The sequence below is a fragment of the Chenopodium album genome, chromosome 23 (genome assembly GCF_948465745.1).
Source record: "Chenopodium album chromosome 23, dcCheAlbu1.1, whole genome shotgun sequence".
Taxonomy (NCBI): Eukaryota; Viridiplantae; Streptophyta; class Magnoliopsida; order Caryophyllales; family Amaranthaceae; genus Chenopodium; species Chenopodium album.
Window position 1 is genome coordinate 13575211 of NC_137856.1, and position 23366 is coordinate 13598576.

A 23366-nucleotide genomic window follows, 5' to 3' on the forward strand; every position below is an offset into this window, starting at 1 on the left:
AATGCTTATCCATAGCCTTTTGGGTTAGATTTAAGAGAACGTGACATGTAGCGCAGTACGTGGGGTGTCAATTCAAATGTTCGGATTATTGTGGGAACGCGATAAGTTAGATCGGGTCAATTTTTAAAGTTGAGTTATATTAAATTATTGTGTTTATATGAGTCAAAATCTGAATCAGATTTTGTTTGGATTAATTTAGAATCAGGTCGGGTTGAGTGTAATTTTGACACCTCTAACATTTTAGCGCTTTTGATTTGAGTTGTTAAGATTGACTACTAGATACAAATCACATAAAACTACTTCCTCCGTTTCTTTTTAGTTGACACGTTTCTTTAGTCACGTTTGTCAATGCACTTATTCAATCATTAATATCTTTAATTATCGATAAACAAAAATTTTGAAAAGTTGATATTTTGAAAGTTATATAACGTTACGAATCTAACAAGATCCCACATGACTATATTTTTCATTATGTATAAAGTACAAAATACGGTCAAAGGGAGGTGGATTAAGAGCAACTCCAATGGTTGTAGCTAGGGACTTGCTTGCAATTACAATATTTCCCTAGCTATTAGCTTGACCATTGGAGCTAGAAAACTTAATTAGCTTGGCTAAGCAAATTAGCTTTGCCAAGCTAATTTGCTTGGGAATTAAATTTGCCAAAATGAAAATGCTCATTGCACCAATTAAGCTCATTATATGTATTTTCTATCCAACAAATCCAACAACTACTACCTAAGCTAATAGCTAGCCATTGGAGCAAAAAGTAACTAAAATGAAAATTAGCTTAAAAGCTTATGTGGCATGAAAAGCTAATTTGACAATTGTCAAATTAGCTTGCCATTGAAGTTGCTCTAATAGTGCTAAAGTCAAAACGTGTCAACTAAAAAGAAACGAAGGTAGTAGTATAAGTACCAATTTGTTAATTTATTTACCTTTTTGCCAAATGGGAGTATTTAACAGCCTAAATTCCTTACAAGTAGATTTGGCTTCCTTGCGAGACTTGTAATCTGGTACTCGCAATTTATACTATTCCTCATCTCCCATCTTCCAGAATCCAGACTCTCTCTCTCCTCTTACCAACACACATCTGCGTTCGATTTCATGGCCTCGTCTATAAGGTAACTCAATTTGCTCTCTAATTTCTATTTCTGATTGGATCTGCAGCTTTAAATTTCTGATTAATCATAACTACTTTTCTGATTATTCCAAATTATTTCAGTTTTTCATGATTACTTGATTGTCAACTTCAAACCCCTAATTTCATTTCGATTTTTTTTGCAAATTTTAGGTCAACTTGATCGGAATCGATACATAGTTAGATCTTCTTTATAATCTTTCGATCCCAGCTGTTGAATTTTCTCTGTTGAACCCAATTTCGAAATTTTGATTGGGTTTTTTCAGGGTTCTGAATTTTGAATTCTAGGGTTTTGTTTGATTGATTGATTGAGTTAGGTTGGTATTAGTAGTGGTGGAAGTCATGGATGGTAACAAGGATGAGGCTTTAAAGTGTATTGGTATTGCTAAAGAAGCGATTGCATCTGGTAAAAAGGATCGTGCTCTTAAATTCATTAGAATTGCGCAGCGGCTTAATAGCGCTTTGTCTCTTGATGATTTGATTGCGGCGTGTGAAAAGATGGATTCCTCGGCTTCCGGCCCTTCTGAGAATGGTAGTCATGCTGATAAGAGTGAAACCGGGGTTTCATCGGGAGCTAAATCCGGTGAGGGTTCCAATGGGGAGCGGAATTATACCGAAGAACATGTGAAATTGATTAAGCAGGTTACCAAGAATATGGATTATTACGCGGTACTTGGGGTAGAAAAAACATGTTCTGTAGAGGAGATTAGAAAGGCTTATAGGAAATTGTCTTTGAAGGTTCACCCTGATAAGAATAAAGCTCCAGGTGCGGAGGAGGCGTTTAAGAAGGTTTGCAAGGCTTTTAAGTGCTTGAGTGAGGAGGATTCGAGGAGGCAGTATGATCAGACTGGTTTGGTTGATGATTTTGAGTATAATCAGCAGCATAATGTTCGAAGGCGTAGACGACGGACTAATAATGACTTTTTTGATGATGAGTTTGACCCTGATGAAATATTTAGGGCTTTTTTTGGTCAGACGAATATGTTCCATACATCTCATGTCTATAGGACTAGGGGAATGGGCACTCCGCAAAGGGCAGAGGGTAATGGTGGAGGGCCTAATCTAATGGTATTCTTACAATTGGTGCCATTTTTGTTGATCTTGTTGCTTGCATATCTGCCATTCTCAGAGCCCGAATACTCTCTGCAAAGAAACTATTCTTATCAATTCCCTAGAGTGACTGAGAAATATGGAGTTGAATTCTTTGTGAAGTCACCAGACTTTGATCGGAGCTATCCTTTAGGAAGTGCTGCTAGAGAAAATATTGAAGAAAATGTTATACAGGACTATAAGAACTTGTTGGGACGCTATTGCCACATTGAACTGCAACGCCGTCAGTGGAGTCGTAATCTGCCAACTCCACATTGTGAAAAGCTCCAGAGTTTTGGAGCGGCATAAGGTTAGAATGAGGTTTATTACTCTTTTTTTTTTCCTTTTTTTTTTCCATGTAATTGCTGGTTGTTTTTGTAATTCTCTTTGGGTTTGAATAAGAATGCATAACACATGACGATCACCCATGTGAACTGTGAAGGTTGTGTTTAAAGTTTTTATCAGGAGAGGGAAATTTCCTTTGCTAATTCTTTGGTACTGAATACTGTGTGCTTATTTCATAAGTAATTAATTGGGTACTTGTATAGTTGTATATATACTTCGTATGGTATAAAAATTAAATAAGTATTTTGTTAATTTTACTGGGTCTTTGGTGTCATAATGGCGTTACTTAATTCTAGTAAATTTAATTGTAACCTGAAAGTGATGTGTATGGTTACAGCTAGTTCCCCGACCTCCTTAAGAACATGTAATAGTATATGCTATTGTTTCTCTACAAGACTTATCACTTTAAGAACAATTAATGAGAAAGATACACTAGAAGTTAGATAGATGTGTGTATTTTGAAGTATATTATGCTTCTTGTCACATCAATGCTTTTATTTCTGTGAATGATTTCTTATGAATTTTAGTAAAGTATCTTGCTTTTTTTTTCTTATATTGCTTCTATGATGTATTTTTATATCTCGATTCTATGATGTAGCATCAAGACTATATCTCACCACATGGAAATGCTTGTAAGAGCTGTGTATTAAATAGTTGCATTGTGTGTTGTGTATGCTGATTGCCTTTTCATTATTGATTGCATGTTTCTGCACTGGAAAATTAATTAGAATTTCTATTTTTTGCTGATAGCATTGCTCAATTGGTGAGTCGCTACTGCAATGCTGTATTGCTGTGGCGTGTAATCAATGTTGAAAGCTTATTATTGGCAGTTAGTGCTTACATAATAGCTAAAAAGTGCGTTTGTTGCTTCAAGTCTTGTGTACTGTATTAAGTGGTTGAGAGAGCTTTATGATGACTGCATGCGTCAATTTTATGTCATCCTTGAATCCATGGTCAGTATTGCTATTGTGTGGTAACCCTGATGCAGCACAGGTGTAGTAGCATGAGTGATGAATGAGTGGGAGGTAATTTAGAATAGGTGGTCTTGATTAACATAGACTTAGTGTACTTTATTGCTAAAATTGTAGCAATCAGCTTACAGGTTTTCCAAATGTTACTGTCATAAACTCGGAATTTTTTAGACATGTTCTGTTTTACTTTTCTTGTTTATATATTTTCCTGATGGTGCCTTATGCAGCTATGCTTTCCAGATTAGTTGTTTCAATTCCATAGAAAGTTGTTACTTATTGAATGGGTAATTGGGTACTCATCAAGTTTTATTTGTGGAAGTGTCCACCTATTTTTTGGCGTGTGTAATGTGGTTTTTTTAAAACAGTTAGAATTTGTTTCAATAGTATGCTATTAAGAATAACAATTCGGTATGACGAGATTCTCATTTGTGGATCTGTGGATCATTGTTAAATCTGTTTGAGTATTGCTTGTCCGTTGACCTTCAATACTCTTTACTCATGAAAGAATGAAAGCAGAAATGTGAAAGACTGAATAGAATATTAGTGTCTTTTTAGTTGCAGATGTTTAGGAAATCTCTCTAGAAGGCAATGCCTGTTATTTGGTGGTTTGAGAGTTTACTCTTATGTTGATTTGCAGCAATACAAATAATAGTTAAAACTTCTTCTTAAACAAAAGTAGATGCCTTTGTGATTGCTGCATTGATCAAAGTTGAGATCCTTTGCTGATTATCTATCAGCAACAACCTGGACTGCCTGTCAGGCTAACTCTTCTCTTTATATTTCTTTGCTTGTGTAGTGTTAACATCGTCTCTTTATATCACAAGTTGTCTGTTGCTGTACTTTTTTTTTCTACATGAAATGATTGATATCTTTGCCTTGTGTGTTTTCTTATGTGATGAACGGCTTATCCCTTCACCTTCACCCCCTCCCCCTCCCCGATCTGGAAAAGTCCTTTCAACTAGAGTTGAAAACTTTGCAGGTTTGACTTATGTGGGTTGGTACAATTACTTTGTTGATCCCTGACCTCTCAGAGACATGAAAGAACTAAAACTTTAACCCTAGCTCTGAATTAATGTGTATTTTTGTGGGAGATATGAACATATAGCAATAATGCCATGAGAACATGCTTTATGACAGTGCAAATAGCTGACATTGTCAACTGTTATTACAGTTAAGCTCGTACCCATTGTAATATATGATGCTTTAAATGTTCAGATTGCTGCTATTCAGATCTTAGCATTTATATGTAAGAATCAGTAAGGGAAGCATCTCTTTGGAGGTTTACTCCAATTATGCAAGTTAGTTGTGTACTTGTGTGGTGAAAGTGAATCCAGTAACCGGGTAATGCAATGGGATTCAAATTCTCATTTCTAAATGTTAGAATTTGTCCATTGGAGCTCTAACTGCTCTATAGGATTTTCAGATATGTGACAACATCAAATTTTTAATTTAATCTCATGTAGCTGCATTTATTGGTATTGTTTTTATAATGCAGTGTTTATCTTTGCAGGCCAACCTTGGACCAACATGGTAAAGTAGTATAGACAGCATTTCATGATACGAGGGCTGGAATCAGATTTTTGCGTTGTATACTGCACCTAAGGGCTTAGTTGACTGAGGTAGCAATGTTGATTGTTTACCTAATTTGCTTATTGCCCTGCATTCGTATCTGATGGTGCTTCACTGCTTCCTGATGGTGGCAAGGGAATGTTTTTGGCACCTACTTTATGCTAGGAAATACCCTATTTTTACTTCTTTCGTCTCTTTATTAACCCAATTTTATGGGATGTCACACCTATATGGCTATATCTTGTAATTGGTATGGTATGATATTTGCATGCAGCGTCAGGATTTTAGTATACTGAATCCCTGGTCTATACACAGGATCGTTATAATTATAGGTGGATCGAGCAATAAATTAACACGTGCAGGCATTGCATGTCTACTAACTATTAGAATGTCGGTTGCTCTTCAATCTTAAAGAGATGATGGTCATTGTTTGAAGTTATTTCTGACAGAATTATTATCCTTGTTCAATAATCAAGGTGTTATGTGAGATTTTATAACCGGCTTATCTATGAGCGTAGCACTTTTAGCAATAGTTCTGTATTCCTTTCTGCTGATGTAGGTGTCCATTTAAGGTTGGGCTTAATGTTCATTTACCGATCTTTTTATATCATAGCTTCTAAAGTTATCTTGCACTGCCATTCTGAAAAAGCCAAATGCTTATACTCTCATTTGTATCCAGTCTCAACGTTGTATCAGAAAATATATTCAAACTCGAATAAAATTCACAAAATTTGCAAAATGTGGCATTTTTGGTGGTGTATAAGTACTGATTAATGTGAGTATTTTAAAATGTCCCTCTAATGTACAAATCACGTCGCGTCTTCTGCTGCTTTGTCGTGGAACAACTGATTTACATCAGTTATTAAGTGTAATCTCTTCCAACCGTCATTTCATTGGTAACATCATTCGATTCATACACACACCTACCATTTCCTTTCCGTAAGTAAATTTTCTCATGCTCTCTCATTCTATACACCCATATTGCTTTACCTTGTCCGAAAAACTAGCCAACTAAACTGGTCTTCACATCATCACCATCTTTGTTTGCCTCCTTGCTCTTTAACTCTTTCCTAACACATTACCTTCCTCTTGTCCAGCCTTTAATTTGCTCTTTCTTGCATAAAAATCTCCATAAGCCTTTCTGCTGCCGTTGTTGGCGTTCAACGTGACGAGCTTGCCACCCCCACTATTATTCAATTAGACCTCAACAAGCCTTTTATTTAAATCCATATATGTTAGGATATTATATCGTTGATTATTTAAAACTATATATATAAGTAAAGAGAGACATTTTAGGGGGTGATATTAACTATTTACCTCCCCTTCACTGTTTTTTTTTTTTTTTGTTTTTTTTTTGAACGAGAAGTAATAATATCAATAAATAATAGCCATACGGCATCTACAATAATAAATATCTGTAAACTACAGATTAAGAGAAAATATCATAACTTTTATGATCAAAATCATAATTAATTTGCATATTTGGCATAGCTCATACTCCACCGCTTTAAGGTTGACGCGGGCAATGATTTTCGATATCTTTGCATCTTTCTAAGTTGAGACCTCTGCAACCTGCGCTGATGTTTTGATAGACCGGTTGATGACAAATTCCAAACCCATAGGAATCCAAATCACCTTCCCAATTATTATAAGAACCCTAAAAATAAAATTCTCATCCATAGATGAGAATCAAAATCCCAGAAAATTGGGAAAAACCCAGAACATTGGGAAAGACTCTCACGGATGGAGAGAACAAACAAAACAAACAAACCAAATCGTAAAACAAAGCAAAAAAACTAAATTGAATTGAAGAAAAAGGGTCGAAAATAGTCTAATTTCGAAAAATTAGACTATTTCCGGCCTAAACGGCCAAAAAAACTAAAACCCTATAATAGAGAGGAGAGAGAAAAGAGAAAGTGAAAAAGAAGATTTTAACATTACCTCCCCTTCACTTATATGATAAAGATAAAGAGTAGAAATTTAAAAGAGAAAATAAGCCAGTTACATGATGATAAAGACTAGAGAAAGTATTAGCAGTAGAAAATAGCTAAAAAAAAAAAAGGGTAATGCAATATGCAGCCCTTAAGTATTTAATATACTTCTTTTTTTCGTATTAAGTTGGGAATTTCTATTCAAAAAAAAAAAAGTTGGGAATTTATAGACAATTCTAGAGTAAATCGGTGTTATAAATATTTATTTATTATCAATTCTTTCCACTTTTAGCTTCTTACATGTAGCCCTTAAGGTTGCATATATACTTTTTTCCAAAAAAAAACAAAAAAACATCACTCATGCATAATTTAATTACTAATTAAGTCTTTGTATTCTTTAATTGACCTTAAAGTCATCATCTGTACTATGGGTCAACACTCAATAAAGTAAAAGGCCTAATTTTTCCAACACGTTCATTTGGTGATTTGGAACAGGTGAACAACTAGCCCATTGTACAATTTTTTCAGCACGTTCATTTATCAAGAGCTTTATTTAATTTTATTTAATTTTTTTTTTTGGTGTTTAGAGTGCCACAAGGACGGGGGTGAGAATCGATCCTAGAATCTTCTGGATCCGAGAGGGAAGCTCTAACTACTTGAGCTATCCCTCACTCTCTTAATTTTATTTAATTCACTTTGCTTGATTTTATTTTTGACTTACCCCTACTCAACACATTTCTAAACATAAACATAGACCCTTGTAAAAGAGCAATGAGAAGGTGAAGATGGGTAACACTGATGACTAAATAAGAAGTTTTTGTGTTACTAATACTTCAAATAAGTAGAATTTTATAGAGCTCCTATGCTTTGTTTCCCCTATAATTAAGGGTATTTAGCTTGAAGTAGACTTGGTAGCAATGATAGCTTTGAATATCTTAACTTGACCCGGGATTATGAAATTATTCATACTAAAAAATGGGAATAATTGAGGTGCCTTGAATTGTATTTTACTTTTCCCAAAATAATAAATTACTATCATCAAACATCAATACAATATTAATTATTATTATTAAATATTAAATATTAATTGTTATTATTAATTATTATTTGAAAATAGAGCAAAGCAGATTTCTTTTGAGCATAGCAGATTTGATTAGAGCAGAACAGTGCTCAACAGATAAGAGCAAAGCAACTCTAAAGAACGGAGCCTAAGTGTTTATTTTGAGGTTTGACTAACCACATAAATTACGAACATGGACACGTACACTAAGATTTTGACCACAAGGAGAACAGAACATAAAAACATAAAGTTGGCTAAAAATGCACACATATACAGCAGAAGATATCCTGCATTTGAATTTTTTTTCTACTTTACAACAGAAGTTGGCTAAATGCACACATATATACAAGAAACAACATGATCAGACTCAATTTTCTTCATCGAAATCAAAAGTTTGCCGCCTCTTGAGTGATTCTATTACAGCTGCAGATTTATGCCCCCTAGAAAGCCCAGCTCTTTCTGAAGTTAATCTAGGTACATTAAGCAAACTCAATGGTGGAGTTGCAGCTCCTTTGTTTACTTCCTTTAATACAGATTTGACAACAGTTGCAGCTGCAACATCTGCCATTGCTGAAGCCACCTTTGAATCATGATGCAGTTTCTTTGACAACTTATTCTTCTCACTTGTTGCATCTGGCGCACCAGGTGTATGATAGCCTTGTGATCTATGCATAGTTGCAATGGCCTCTGTAGCCGTTGTTTTAGCCTTGACAGTTTCATATTTTTGCATGTCGTAAATAAGCTCTTTTTGTAGCTGCTTATCTGCAACCAATAAGTCTTCAATTTCATTCTTGTAGTCCTTGAGAAGCACACGTAGGCATTCCATAAGGGAACCAATGAGAGGGCTGTTCTTATTCTCTAATAAGCGCTTTAACTCTATAAATATGGGAATGGTGTTTTGTATAAGACCCTTCTTGACTGCTTGAGTTATTGCTCTTCCTCTGGCAGCAGCTGTGGATGCTGCATTGCCATCTCCCCCTTCTTCATCCGTTTCAGCCTCTGATGTTGCAGCACGGTTTGATGGAAGTCGTAGCTCTTTGCAAGTGAGAATACGGAAGGCATCCTGATTATCACAAAGATCACTTCGTGAATTATATGATGGAAAAGGTCACTGCAGCAATCATTCTAACACATATAGGCTGAGGCTATCACTTTATTCAGTGAGAAGACAAGGAGCTAAGAGCTAAAACACTAACTTCATCAGTATCCATCTGAATAAATAAAATACAGTGATGACTGCCCTCAACAAATCTGATCCAGTGATTGAAATCATTGAATCTTTTTTAGATCAAGCTGCATCTCTCTCATATTTGATACTCAGATTTGTATTACTCCCTCAATCGCTAAATTATTAAAATTTTACATCATTTTTTTGAAGGAAATTAAAATTTTACATCTTGACAATCGTTTTTTTTTTTTTCTTTTTTTTTCTACAGAATGGAGAAACAAAAAGGAATGATATTTTTTGCTAGTAGGAAGAGAACAGAGAAAGGGAAGACCCATGTCGGCCATGTACCAGTAAAGAGATGTTTAAACTACAGCACAAAGAGAGGAGGGAGAACTGATACCTGTAAGACAGACTGTCCATTAACATCATCTACGCTGAGGATACCATCAGATGCAGCAGCAAGGATTTCAGCACATATTTTTGCAAATGTGGCTAATAGATGCTCCGGAGCCATTTGCTTCAACAAAGAGACATATATGTGCATCCTTCTAGACCTTGTGTTCTCATCGTTACCTCTGATGGTATATGTTACAAGTATGTGGGTCAGATAGAGAAATAGCCAGAGTTATACATGAAGCATGTCGAATAGAAAAATAGACATATTTTATACTCTTATCTATTGTTTGTATTGTATAAAAAACGTACATTTTGTCTAGCCCATGCATATTGTCAAATTTCAAAATTGGAAATAAACAATGACAGTATCAATTATCAACGGAAACGTTGTCCATTGTCTTCAAAGATATTAATAAATTCCTCAATTTGATAATACAAATAGGAGTACATTGAACCATAATTTCATTACCTGATAGAGAATAGTCTTCTCTCAACTCTTGAATTTTGGGATTTGTTATTTGTCACATAAGGTTGACAGTCATTTAGAACAAATACGGCTTCTACAAAACTGTTGTAGGCTAAAAGGGGAGCCTTAGCTGAAAGATGAAATAGAAGGGTCAGATCTCTCAAATAATGGCTAGTTTGGAATGGTTATGAAACTGCCAGAATAATAAAAATATATATAAAATTAACAAAAATAAAACCTTTTAAAATATTTCCAAACAGAAAATCAGCAAGCTGTCTGATTTTATCTGATTCATCATCAAGAGACAACAGAAACCGCAAGAAAAGTACCCCTCTCCACTTGACATAATCAGTCTGCAAATTTATAATATAGAAACTTACAATTAATTAGGTTGCAATCAAGAGCGCAAAGAATTTTATACAATGATACCCGTGTTAAGACAAAAAATGTACCTGCAGTAATCTGGAGAGTAGTATGAATGTTTGCCTTCTGACAAGTTCACAATTGTCGCGAAGACACTTCGTAATTTTTGCAATGTAGCTGTTGATTTAGAAATATGGTCAAGTAAGTGCAAGAAACAATGAGAAAAGTAATCAGTGTTTTGTACAGATAATATATGCATGCTTACCAGTCAACCAATGCAGTGTATCGAACACAAAAATCTGCCATAATTACAACAATGTTGTTCCTAAGTGCAGCACAATCACTTTTTTCAAGTTCCTACAACAACAGATGACAATGAGACAGAAAGATCAATTTCTTGGAATTTTCAGACACTAAAAGGCATCATGGTATTGAATAATATCTGATTCAGGATTATTTAGCAAAATATGCTAATTTACATGAAACCTTCCAGGCAACATAAAACAGACAAGGCATACACTTGTGTAGGGCGAATTTCTTGAGAGCTCACTCTGATATGTATTAGTTTTTATTGTGATTTTACTTTGTAACTTATCGTAATTGTTTTTACTACCATGTTGCCTCATAAGGTCAATGGAGTAAATATGTTGTACGATTGTGTACGTCACCAGATCCCCAAAACACTTACTGCCAAACATAATCTTCTTCAACAAAATAAACAAATCAATAAATCGTTGTTGCTGTTCATTTTTTTAAATTGTGTAATGTAAGCTGTATAACTCAACAAACCTGTACGAACAATGGGATATATCTTTTTGCAAGCTTCCCATCAGCAAGGCATATTTTTCCCATGGTAAGCCATGCCTGAATATACAAACATGGAGCCTTTTCCTTTATAGATATTGTAGAGCCTGGTAACTGATTTGACCTTGATTCATGAGATCCTGAAGTAATCATGCTGTGTAAAACAGGAACAATGGCCTTTAAATCCAAGGGTGGACAAATGATCACCAAAGAACCTATGGTGTAAACTGCTGTTGTAGCTTGTAATAGCAACCTCGAAGAGGCAGCTTCTCTTTTTCCCTTTTTAGTACTCTTAGATGGTGTGTAAAGGTTGTTCTCTTTACTAGCCTTTTGTTCTTCTGATAGATACATATCTACAACATGAGAAGCTTTACAAAAGAGTTGCTCAACAGATTTTATAACCAGTGCATCTGCCTCCTGAGGACTCATTGCCTTTCGTTTACACAATGTTTTTAGTGCTTTGACATGAGCATTAACCTGCCATGATATTCAAAACCAGTTATATAGGTAAACAAGGCAATATAATAAGAACACCAGAATGCGTAATTAATAGCAGAGTCAGACATCTACGAAGGTTGGTAAGCACTCCGCAAGATAAGTAAAATGACTTGTAACCAATCACATTATGACAACTGTCTTTTCTAATCAAATTTTAGCTGTTTGCCATGAAAAGACCTAATCAACACCTTAAGTAACGAATTTCTAGATGTTTCACCCTAGATTATTTTCTGGATCCCTATGTCCCTGACTCCCTATAACCTTGTTATTCATTTTTGGCTGTCTAACAAAATTAGGAAGCTTAGGACTGGGATCCATGAGTATATATACCTATCCTCATGGTAAGCACAACTGCACAAGGATCAAAAGTGAAGTCATCTTGGATTAACTGACAGAATTAACAGGCTCCTATTTGTATTTTACGCAACTAGCAAAAAATGAATTGGGTTACAAACTTTCTGTTTAAAAACCTAACTGACACTAAACTTCCAATACTAAACAGCAAACCTTTTACTGATTCAGGGGGAAAAAAGAAAAAGAAAGTTCTTCAGGTGTAACTTAAAATGTACTAGTTTATTTGCTAGAGACATTGGTGATAAAAAAAAGCTTGGATAAGACTAGCACCAATCTACTTTGTAACCTTTGTTTTATTTGATGGAAGGCAGAAAACAGAAATATGTGACACAAGCTATGTACCTCTGTTGAATGCATGTTGAATTCCTCTATCCGTTTTAGCAGATCATGAGCCAATTGTGCAGCAGGTTCAGGGGACAACTCTACAGAAACATTTGAGATTGTTTGCAACAATAAAACACGATCACAAGCCCAAACTGCAGAATTTGTTACCACGCTGTCAGCTAATTTGTGCATATTGTCCTCCAAAGTATGTGACTTTAATCTATCTGAGGTTACATCCCTGTCCAATAGCTTCCAGTGATGATAAAGAAATTCCCAGTCCACTGATTTACGAAGAAATGATGAAACTTCTGAAAGAAGAAGCCAAGCACCGGGAGGGGCTGTCCAGTTGTCTATTGGCATGGAATGTGATAGCCAAAGAGACTCTGATGTTTTTATGATATTCTGAAGGGCAGTAGCAATTTTGGGCCTCAGTTTTCCCTTCTTACCAAGGCTTGCACATATCTTTTTAACCCACGGTGTGACTTCCCCATTACACATCTCGCTCAACAGATCCAAGACTCCTTCTGGGTACATTGCAGCAAGCTCTTTCTCAAAACACCTACTACTGATTGTCGATTTATTAACTGTCGGTACACCACCAAATGTTGCAGATCCAGCTCTAGAAACTCTATCTAAAACCAGCTCCATAAACAAGCTCTCACACTCTTCTTGAATACTAGTCTCACTATCAATAATCAAGCGCGGAACAGAATGAAGCCACTCTATGACCACACTTCTATCTGAAAATATCCTGAAAGCCTACAAAGCCAGTAAGAATTTCTATACAAGAATAGAATTGTGCTCTACAGAAATCTAAGATGCCACCAAATACTTAGAAACATAAATCATGCAAAGGGTGGATTGCATCACATGAACAGCAGAAAAGATTTTTCAAAATATTGAGACACGTGGATCTTTTCTATATAATGTTAAATTAGATAACTTTTCGAGATTGTGATCTCACCCTGAAGGCAGGAAACTTCAACCAACCTACATTTTCAATTCTGCCATGAACAAAATTTTAAGAAAATCTAAGTATTCACGCACTAATAGCTCAATTTAGACACACGTATTTTAACATATAACTGTGTTTGCATAGGCATGTAATGCAGGCACTAAAAGCATAAGTTTATCATGCCAGAAAACCACATTTGAGCCAAAATGTAAGCTAACCTCAGAAAGAGCTGAAATTGCGGCTTTCCTTATGCTGACAAGTGGGTCGGAACATGCAATCCCCATCATTTTAAGAATGTCAGGATCCAAGGAGCTGCCTACAAGAGCCATCAATTTAGTTATTAGCAAAAGTGCAGCCTTCCTAACAGCTGCTTTTTCATCCGTGCACCTCTTCTTTAGGAAGTCATTCGCTTTACCCTCTACCCCATCATTGAAACCTAATGATTTCTTCAACACCATACGGTCTCTCTCATTGTCGGCTGATGTATTACCCACAAGTTGAGCCAAGCTTGATAAAGCTCTAGCTCGAATTCCTGCAACTGTATCAGAACAACGAAGAACCAATGCCACCAAGCACCTCGATTTCCATGAATCCTCCTCCACTTCACTGTCTGATTCAGAACCTTCTAGGACTTGTAACGACATCATGAGTTTTGGGATTAGTTCAACAGCCAAATGTCTAAGGTGAGATTTTCCTTGAGCCATCTTCATAACATAATCAACAAACCCAACTTGATCGCAAGATTCCATAGCTTTAACAATATCCAATATAGATTCTACAGCTAAGGCCCTAGCATCAGATTTCTCCGGCGCCTTTTGAGCCAAATACCTTGGCAAATTTCCTATAGCTTTATTCAACGAACTCGAATCTTTTGCCATACCCATCATCTCAATTCTCACAAAACAAAGAGCAAAAGTTCTAGCTTGCGATTTCGTCGACAAAATCAAGGGTGTTATAGCTTTCAATACCTCAGCAGCTGTCATTTCCTGTTCTCCATGCTCAGGCTTCAATATTCGCCTCAAAATCCCAGAACAATAATCCAATAATTTCTTGCAATTCCCAGAACTATTAGCACACAAATCTAACCCTAACACTGGAATTTCAACTACAGTTTGCACCAAAGATTTCAAACTATCAGGAAACCTACCCAAATGCACCATACCCAATACAAGACCTAACTTATCAAGAATACCCAACAACAACTTAACATCAAATTCATTATCATCACCATCATTCAAGTTTGAATTCAAAGCTTTAGCTCGCTTACCTCGACCTTTCTTTCGCCGCTGTTCATCAGAGGCGGCAGAAGGGGAAGAGCCCTCTTTTCGATACTTGAGAGCCCGGCGAATGGAGTGGAGAAGAGACATGAAAGACACAGGAGTGAAGAGAGAGAAAACGGGGGCATTAGGAGAGAGAAAGAGGGAGAGATACACAGCCGATGCGAGGAGAGAGAGGGAAGAGGTAGTAGACTCCATTGCAGATGAAATTGGGTTGATAAGAGAGTAAGGCGAAAGGCGGCGGGTTGATAACTGATCCCATAGAGGATTAATTTGAGGTGTATCATCACTGTCATTGTCATCGAAATTGTGAGATCGGATTTGGAGATTTAAGAGAGATTGAAGGTCTAAGAGGGTTGATCGAGAAATAGTTGATTGTGGGTTGAGAGATTCGAGGTCTGTGAGAATTTTGGAAATGGTGGTGTCCTCCATTGATGAAATTGCTTGATAAGATGGTGTTGCAAAGGAAGATTGTAATTTACTCGTAATTTCTATGAAGTATTGAAATTCCTTGAATCCTTGTTGTTAAAGAGAGGCGCCATTTTCGAATTTGAACTGGATTTTTTAGTGTAAGTTTCTGTATTAAACTACTAGATTAAGCTCGTGCGATGCACGATTTTAACAATAATTTACGATTTTAACAATAGTTTTTTGCTTATTTGTGTGTAAATAATTTAAGAAAAATCTAAATTGATAAATTAATAAAAGATGGACACCCCCAATTCATATAATTTGTATAAAATATATGGAGTAGGAGAAAAAAATAATGTTTATAAGAACCCGACCTTCCTTTATTTCTCCAATGGAATTTGCATAATTAGTCAATTCAAATATAAAATCTATTAGAAAAATATATAACTAATTTAGCATTTTTAAATTTTTATTTATATTGAAAAAAAATAATAATGTCATTATTAGTTTTGGAGGGAAAATTTTTTATAAGAAGTTGACATGTGGAAAGTAATGACATCAGCGGTAATTACTTTAGTTATATTTATAGATTTATGCACGCGATGTGTCCCAAAAAAAAAAAAAAAAAAAAAGTATGAGATATACGAAGTACATATAATTTAGAGAAAGATATAAAAAAAAAAACTCTTGATAACAAAATCAATATCAACACTATTAGGGGTCGTTTGGTTGGGGTTAATAAGCAAAGAGAAAGGGAATGAACATGTCTCATTCCCTTTATTGCTGTTTGTTTGTCAATTTTTTCATTTCCTTTACCTATTTTTATTTTTGAGTTCACTAAAAATCCTTCTACATTGATTCCCCACCCTCCCTAGCCTTTTTCCATTCACTTTCCTAAGCCACCACTACACGCACCAGCCACTACCTTACCTAATTACCTCCACCGCACAGCCGCCTCGCCGGAACTCGCTCAGTCGTCGCCAGAGTTCGCCGACTCATCGCCAGAAGCTATCGCACCCCCCATCTCCTATCAGAACCCATCGCACCTCCCAATCCCCTCCCCCCAAAAATCTCTCCCTTCTCGGAAAACCTTTACTCGACCACGAAAAAACCCTAGAATGCAATCATTGTCCCCTTGAAAACCCGCCGGTTGTCCCTTCTCTTACCCTCGAAATCCTAGCGGCTAGGGTTTTGAGGGTAAGAGAATGGATGACCGGCGGTTTTAAGGGGACGAGAGGATGGATTTCTAGGGTTTTTAGTGAGCGGGGGAAGGTTTTCCTGGGTAGGGAGATATTTTCGGGGAGAGGGGAGGGGCGGCGAGAGGTGGGGAAGGTGCGACAATGGGCAGCAAGAGGTGGGCAAGGTGCGACACAGGCGGCGAGTTCTGGTGAAGTGGTGGTTAAGCGGTGGAGTGGCAGGAGTAGTGTGAAAGAGGGGTTGTGCAGTGGAATTAGTGATTGCCTTTGATTTTTTAAAACAAATAACATACTATATGGAAAGGATTTCATTCCATTCTCTTTGATTCTCTTTGTTCATTCCATTTTGTTTACTCCGTGCAAACCAAACAACCCCTTGTTTAAAAAAAAAAAATCATACATCTTTTCCTTCCCAATCCCCTAATCATGCCTATTCAACAAAATAATTTTTTCATCACAACAGAAATTCAATCAAATAATCTCTTTGTTCATTCCATTTTGTTTACTCCGTGCAAACCAAATGACCCCTTATTTTAAAAGAAAAAAAAACAATCATACATCTTTTCCATCCCAATCCCTTTATCATGCCTATTCAACAAAATAATTCTTTCATCACAACAGAAATTCAATCAAAAATCTCTTCCATCTTAATCCCCCAATCATGCATATTCAAGAAAATATTTTTTTTCATTAAAAATAAATAAAGTTTTTAAATTAAATTCAATAAACCATCTCTTCCATCTAAATTTTCAAATTTTTTTAATCATGTCTTTTCGAAATACATGTATAGGATTAAATTATAAGGAAATTCTCTCTGGTAACCGCAAACTTTTAATTTTTTTCAATGATAAAGTCTGAAATTTTTTTATTATCAACGGTAATAATGAATTAATATTATTAAACAAATGATAACATTAATGATATTAAAACATCATTAAACGATTACCTAGGGTTAATCTTGATTAAATAATTATAAATTTACATTGGTACCCTTTAAATTATTTTTAAAAAAAAATCCAAACCCCTCCCAGCCACCAGCCAACCGCCAACCCCTTCCCAGAACCGCCCAGCTAGCTCCCTTACTTACCACCACACCCACAGCTAGCTCCCTTACTTACCACCACACCCACAACACCATCTTCGTCACTTGACCCAAACAACAGTGGTGTCGGACCATCGCAGCCAACCACCTCCAAATCTGTACCACCAAATCACCATTCAGCAGCACCTCTACTCCCTCACAGTCAGCAGCAAAACAGTAGCTAACTGCCGCGATCACCTCACCACCATGATTGCAACCACCATCAGCCACTGAATTAACCACCAGCGCCTCCAATTCGTCCCAGAACAGCCTCCGTTGCACTCAGTTTGCAGCCGCAAGCTTCAATTACAGACCAAAATCAAATATGTTAATTGAACGGCTTGATGATGATGATGCTCGTTTGTGATGATGGGTATTGATGCTGAAGAGCAGCAAGTTAAGGAAATTTAAAGGAGGAAACGAGGGTCTTATTCATTTTGGGGGATTTTTAGGGATCAAATTTGTTGGTTTTGAATATGGATTCAAGTTGTATGTTTTCAAGGGAGGTGGTGGGTTTTTTCTAAGTTTCGATGGGGAAAGTAGTACCGAGGCGGGGGCAGGGGATGCGGGGAAGGGTGGTAGGCTTGGGCGGGGATGCGGGGAAGGGTGGTGGCCGGGTAGGGGCGGGGGAAGAGAAGTGAGGTAGCGGCGGGGGTGTTTGGCAGCAAGCTAAAACGGAGGTTGCAGTGGTGAGAAAGAAGAAGAAAGTGGGGTTGGGTTAATTAAATGGGGGTAGTTGTGCTTTTTTGCGCTTTAATTGTTAAACCATGGTTAAAGAATTGAAAAATTATTTAACTTAAGTTACCATTGACTTAATTATATTACTTCGTGATTACCATTGATAATCAAAAGATTCATCCTTTACCATTGAGAAAAAAAAGTTTGTGGTTACCGGAGAGAATTTCCCAAAAATATATATATATATATATATATATATATATATATATATATATATATATATATATATATATATATATATATATATATATATATATATATATATATATATATATATATATATTGTTTTATCACAAACATTGGGTGCGTCCACCCGCACCCAATAGTTTGTGCGGCCAAACTCTATTTTGCTATTTTAGAAGAAAAGTGAACCTTTCTCTCTCCTCTGCTGTTTTGGGTGTTTTTGTCCCTTGGGAGAGTTACAACTCGAAGACTGGTCCTGCTGACTCTGTACCTGCAAAAACAACAGAGACACCGGTTGGGTGGTGCTCCGCCTCCAACGCTCAAGTTAGTAACTTGAAGGAGAATAAAAAGTGCGGAAATTTAGGTGGGGATCTGCTTGGATTCCAAGCTCAGGTGTTCTCTGATGAGAGAGAGTAGGATGTAATAAATGATAGTAAATTTCTGAATGTCCCCCATTTTGGGGGAATATCTCCCTATTTATAGGGTCCTTGGGAAAGGTGCCCCTTCCTAGGTTATTTTAACCTAGGACTGATGGGCTGCGCCGCCAAATAGCGGATTTTTGGGGAATTGGGCCCTTGAAGGCCGCAACTCTAAGGGAATATCTGGAGAGGCCACGTGTCAGCTGGGGATTGGTCAAGGGTGACCTGTCAGCCTCTGACACGTGGCACCTCCTCATTGGTCCACTTGTCAAGGGTAAAAATACCTCAAACATTTGCCCCTCACAGGTGGCACGTGGCAGGCCACGTGGCACCTGTGACACGTGTCAGCCCATGAAGGGTGAACAGTGAAAACGGCTATTTTTTGACAGTGGTGACGGGGATTCGTGCCGTTTCACCCCCTATAAATAGGGATTTACCCCCCCTCCTTCTCCTCTTCACTTTTCACAATCTTGACTTTTTAGAGAGAGAAAAAGAGTTTTCTAGAGAGAGGTGCTCTGATTCCGGTTGCGTTTAAGCAAGTTCAAGATTTCCGTGTGCTCTTTCGAAGTCACCCGGTCACCGGTTGCTTTGCCGTTTTCAGATTTTTTCAGAACTCAAAGTAAGGTAACCATCCGTTTCCTTCTTTAAGTTTTCTTCTTTTTCCTTTTTCTTTAGCCTGTATACACTCATTTCCGGCTGTATACATTAACTTTTCAAAAAATAAAATGAACTCTCCATTTGCACACACGGCACTGCCTAGGACGCTCAGCCGGTCACCAGGGACGGTTGAGTCTAGAACCGGGGGTGCCTTGTCTGGAGTTTCTGGAGTGCTTTGCTCATCTCCGGCTTCTTCCCTCTCTGTGTCTGTGCAGGACACAATGGCTAGAACTAAGCAGACGGCTACAAAGCCCAGCAGGCGGCGCACTAGGGAAGTGCCCGCAAGTGAAGTTGTGAGGGAGGAAGACTACGAGGCGACTGAGCAAAGTAACTCAGCTGAGGACACCCCGTCTACCTCCAGCAACAACGACTCAAGGGGAGACGGTGAGGAAACCGCCTCCTCTTTAGACCGAAGTAACTCAGCTGAAGAAGCGGCTGAGGAGCAGGAAGGATCCGGGGCGGAGGGAGAGAACCTTGCTGAGGCTTATCGCCAAACAGCAAAGAAACAAGCAAACCCGGATCCTACTAAAACCCGGATGAAGCCTGGGGACAGGGCCCTTCTTGAAAGTAGCTTTGAGGCTTTCAAACAACTACACCCCTTTGGGGAAGACTGGGACATCATGGTCCCTCCGGCTGATGCTGTTTTAGCCTGGGGGGATGACATTGACAATGCAGACAATTACTTTGTCTGCTATGAGGCGGTAATAGAAGCCGGCCTCCGCTTTCCCCTTCATAGAGGCATCCGGAAGATTCTGAAGGGATATGACTTGGGAGTGTGGCAATTAACGCCTAACTCTTGGGTCAATATCCTTAGCTATATCGCCGCCTGCGAGCTCCAGGACATTGAGCCCAGCTTCACCGCCTTTGCCCATATGCACTACCTCAAGAGTGCCCCAGGCGGATATGGAGCGTGGTACACTATTTCCACGCTCCCGGAATATTTGATGACCTTGGACAAAGTGTCCAAGTGGAGAGGTTGGAAAGATAAATGGTACTTGGTCTCCTCCCCTCAAGTGAGGATAAACAAGATTCTCCGGCGCTATAACAAATAGCCGGCTTTGGTGGGCCAGAAGTGTGTACGCCCAGCTCTTACTACCAAAGCCCGGGAGCAAATAATAGAGCCGGAGCTCTTCAAGACAACAACTGAGCCCTTGGGGGATGGGACTCACATAGTTGTTCCAAGAAACTGGATCCCCCACCCGGATTTCTTTGCGGATGAAAGATTCTTGTCCGCCTGCGGGTTGAGCCCTATGTTTCCAAAGGGTAGATACACTCACCCACCCGGCGGTCTTCTGTCTGCAATTTAAATTTCATTGCTTTGAACTTTCTCTTGCTCTAACTCTTTTATGTTTTTCTGCAGAGGAAGCAAGGAAAATGGTCGATCCGGCTAAGACCCCTCAAAAATCTGCGGCTCTGCTCCGCAAAGAGAATATTTTGGCCAAGAAGGCCAACATTGAGGCCAAGGAGGCCAAAAAAGGAGGGGTAAGATAATTCCGACTTCCCTTGAAATTTTCCAAGTTCTTTTGATTCCGGATAACTTATGGTTTCCTTGTGTTTTTGCAGGCTTCAACAGGCATCCTCCCCCGTTCCATGACAAAGGTCTTAAAAAGACCTAGGGATGAAAACCTTCAAAAATCGGCTGCTAAAACCGGGAGGAAGGCAACCCCAACGGCCTCTGGCGTTAACGCCAAAGGTTTCCCTACAACCGGGGGAAAGGGCCCCGAAGCCATGGCAACTCTGAGTGAAAACTCAGAGAAATCAAAGAAAAAGCCGGATGCTCATGAAGCATCGAAGGATGGCGAGCCATCCAGGGCTGCCAGTGGTGTTGTAGCCGCAGAGGAGGAGCCGGCGAGGGTCGACTCCAAAGGTAAGATTGAAATTCCTTGGCCGCTTGACTTTATGCGCGTCAAGACTATGACTGACCCTTCCGGGGGGTCTGTAAGTAGCCGGCAAAGAATGAATGCCAAATACGCTGCTAGCCTCTCACCAAGTCCTTCTTATGTTGCAGATGCTACTTCTGCCCCGGACCTGGCGGGGTTTGGCAAACGGATGGTGAGAACTCTCACCCAGTCGGAGAAGAACTCCATACCCAACCGCCACGAGGTCGACTTCGACCAGATTCTGGGGCAGCTGGCGGAGGTAAGTGAAACTTGCCCCTTATCTTTTTCATTTCTTTTCATTTCATTTTGTCTTTCAATTTTGCTGAGTGTTTAGATTCCCGGATGACCTTGCTCAGGTTATGGTCCGGGTGGATGGGCTCCGGTTGCCTTTCCGGAAGAAGCAAGAAGAGGTAACTGATGCCAAGAGAAGGGCTCAAGCAAATCTCAACTCTGCTGAATATGCCTATATAAATTTTGATGTTGAGATTAAAGCCCTCGAGTTGAAACAGGAGGAGCTGGTCAGGACTTTGACGGCTGCTAATGATGAAGCCAATAACAAGATCAGCGACTTGGAGCTAAAGCTGAAAACTGCCGGCTCCAACCTCAAGGCCTTGGAGGGGGCTGATCAGGAGAACACTGCCCTAAGGGCAGAAAAGTCCCGGCTGACTGCTGAGCTTGCCACTCTAAAGGGCAAGCATGCTGAGGAGCTCGAAGCTGAGCAGGCCCGGCTCATCAAAGAGAATGAGCGGGACAACGAGATCCGCCTCCGATACGCTTGGGGGCTTCTCTATCCTGAAGTAGACTTTGAAGTACAACTACGCCACTGAGGTGTACGATGCCAAGGTTCTCCAGGATCCTACTCCGGCTCGCTTCAAGGAATGGGCCATGGAGAACGGTGCTGAGGTTTCGGACACAGAGGAGCCGGACCTGGACGAGATTATAAAGGAAGTGAACAAGGACAGCCAGCCTGAAGAGGCTGTGGTTTCGGATGATGTTCCTTCAACGACTCCAGCCCAGCCGGAACAGCCAGGAGCATAGCTCCCCTACTTCTCTGCGGCAGTATGCCAACCTTTTGCTTTACCGGCCTGCGTGCCGAGTAATTATGTAGCCTTTCCCTATATTCTCTGTACACCGGATGTTGATCCAGTGATTCCTGGCCTTGGGCCAATTTATTTGATGAAGTATACCGACTCAGTCGGTTTTTCTTATACTTGCACAATTTTTCAATTTTTCAATTTTTTCACTTTTGCATATATACTCAATATATATACTTGTGAATTTGCCTATCTTATGAAAAGCATGCGGCAGGTACAAATCCGGCTGTCCTTGCCCCTGGGCGGCTGTGTGGTTGGTTTAATCTGAAAAAGGATTGATTGCCTTGGAAACTTCTCATACTTCAAAGAGTATGGGATGTTTGTAAGGCAATCAATCATAATAGTGATTGCCCCAAACCAAGTACACAGCCAGACAAATGACAGACATACAACCTCTGCCCCATTCGGTATCAAACCGCCTAGATATTCTTTATAGCCATTACGCAAAAAAAAAAGGTTTGCCCTAAAAGTGCGCAACTTGGAGAAAATTTAACTAAGTAAAAACTTATGATGGTACTCCGGCTGATACTGGTAGGCAGCCGGAGCATGTACAACCAAATATTCCTTAGTAGAAATAACACAGTCAGACAGCTATGAGTTGGTTGTTTTGACCACTCAATCTTTGCCGCCTGCATGGGTATGTAGAACAAGCAAGGTGGCTGTTCTCCGCGACGATTGCACCCGGAGGGGTGTCGCCGGACGCCTATATCCATATTGGGATAGACGAATTTGTGAAAATGGACAACCATCTGGCCCTTGGCCTCAGGTCTTGTTGTAGACCGGCTGATAGCCACTAAACGGTTTTGTGCTTAGCTTAAGAATCCGGCTGTTAGCCTCTTGTCTTTATGGACTTTTGATTTCATATACTAAGTATCAAACTTAGTTATCTGGCCATTGGCCTCAGGTTATTCATTTGTTACTGAACCTTTCATCATTAGTATGGGTAAACCCAGACGGATAAAAAGACAATAAATGAAACAAAAAGCATCTCTCATTAAT

General features: G+C 38.7%; 1 protein-coding gene and 2 pseudogenes across 2 annotated transcripts; 2 read left to right on the plus strand and 1 right to left on the minus strand.

Moving 5' to 3' along the window:
* Nucleotides 1–989: 989 nt before the first annotated feature.
* LOC145608357 (chaperone protein dnaJ 49 pseudogene) lies at nt 990–5615 on the plus strand (annotated as a pseudogene). The gene is made up of 3 exons (XR_014105789.1): nt 990–1121; nt 1292–2537; nt 5054–5615. The product of XR_014105789.1 is annotated as a chaperone protein dnaJ 49 pseudogene (transcript).
* A 2649-nt stretch (nt 5616–8264) lies between these two features.
* LOC145608119 (condensin-2 complex subunit CAP-D3-like) lies at nt 8265–15311 on the minus strand. Its single transcript, XM_081663718.1, has 9 exons — nt 13650–15311; nt 12495–13235; nt 11286–11777; nt 10762–10853; nt 10586–10673; nt 10372–10486; nt 10137–10263; nt 9672–9846; nt 8265–9166 (listed from the first exon to the last, which is right to left on the minus strand). Exons 1-9 carry the CDS (start codon nt 15138–15140, stop codon nt 8471–8473), a joined length of 4017 nt encoding a protein of 1338 aa, XP_081519844.1. The 5' UTR covers nt 15141–15311; the 3' UTR covers nt 8265–8470.
* Nucleotides 15312–19614: 4303 nt separating this feature from the next.
* The window catches only part of LOC145607067 (protein FAR1-RELATED SEQUENCE 6-like), a 35499-nt pseudogene continuing 31747 nt past the window's right edge, over nt 19615–23366 (plus strand).

Coding starts and splice junctions, on each gene's coding strand:
- LOC145608119 (XM_081663718.1), bottom strand. CDS start 15,140: ATGGAGGACACCACCATTTCCAAAATTCTCACAGACCTCGAATCTCTC. Junction 10,674..10,761: donor TACACTGCATTGGTTGACTG/GTAAGCATGCAT, acceptor CTAAATCAACAG/CTACATTGCAAAAATTACGA. Junction 9,847..10,136: donor AGAAGACTATTCTCTATCAG/GTAATGAAATTA, acceptor ATATACCATCAG/AGGTAACGATGAGAACACAA.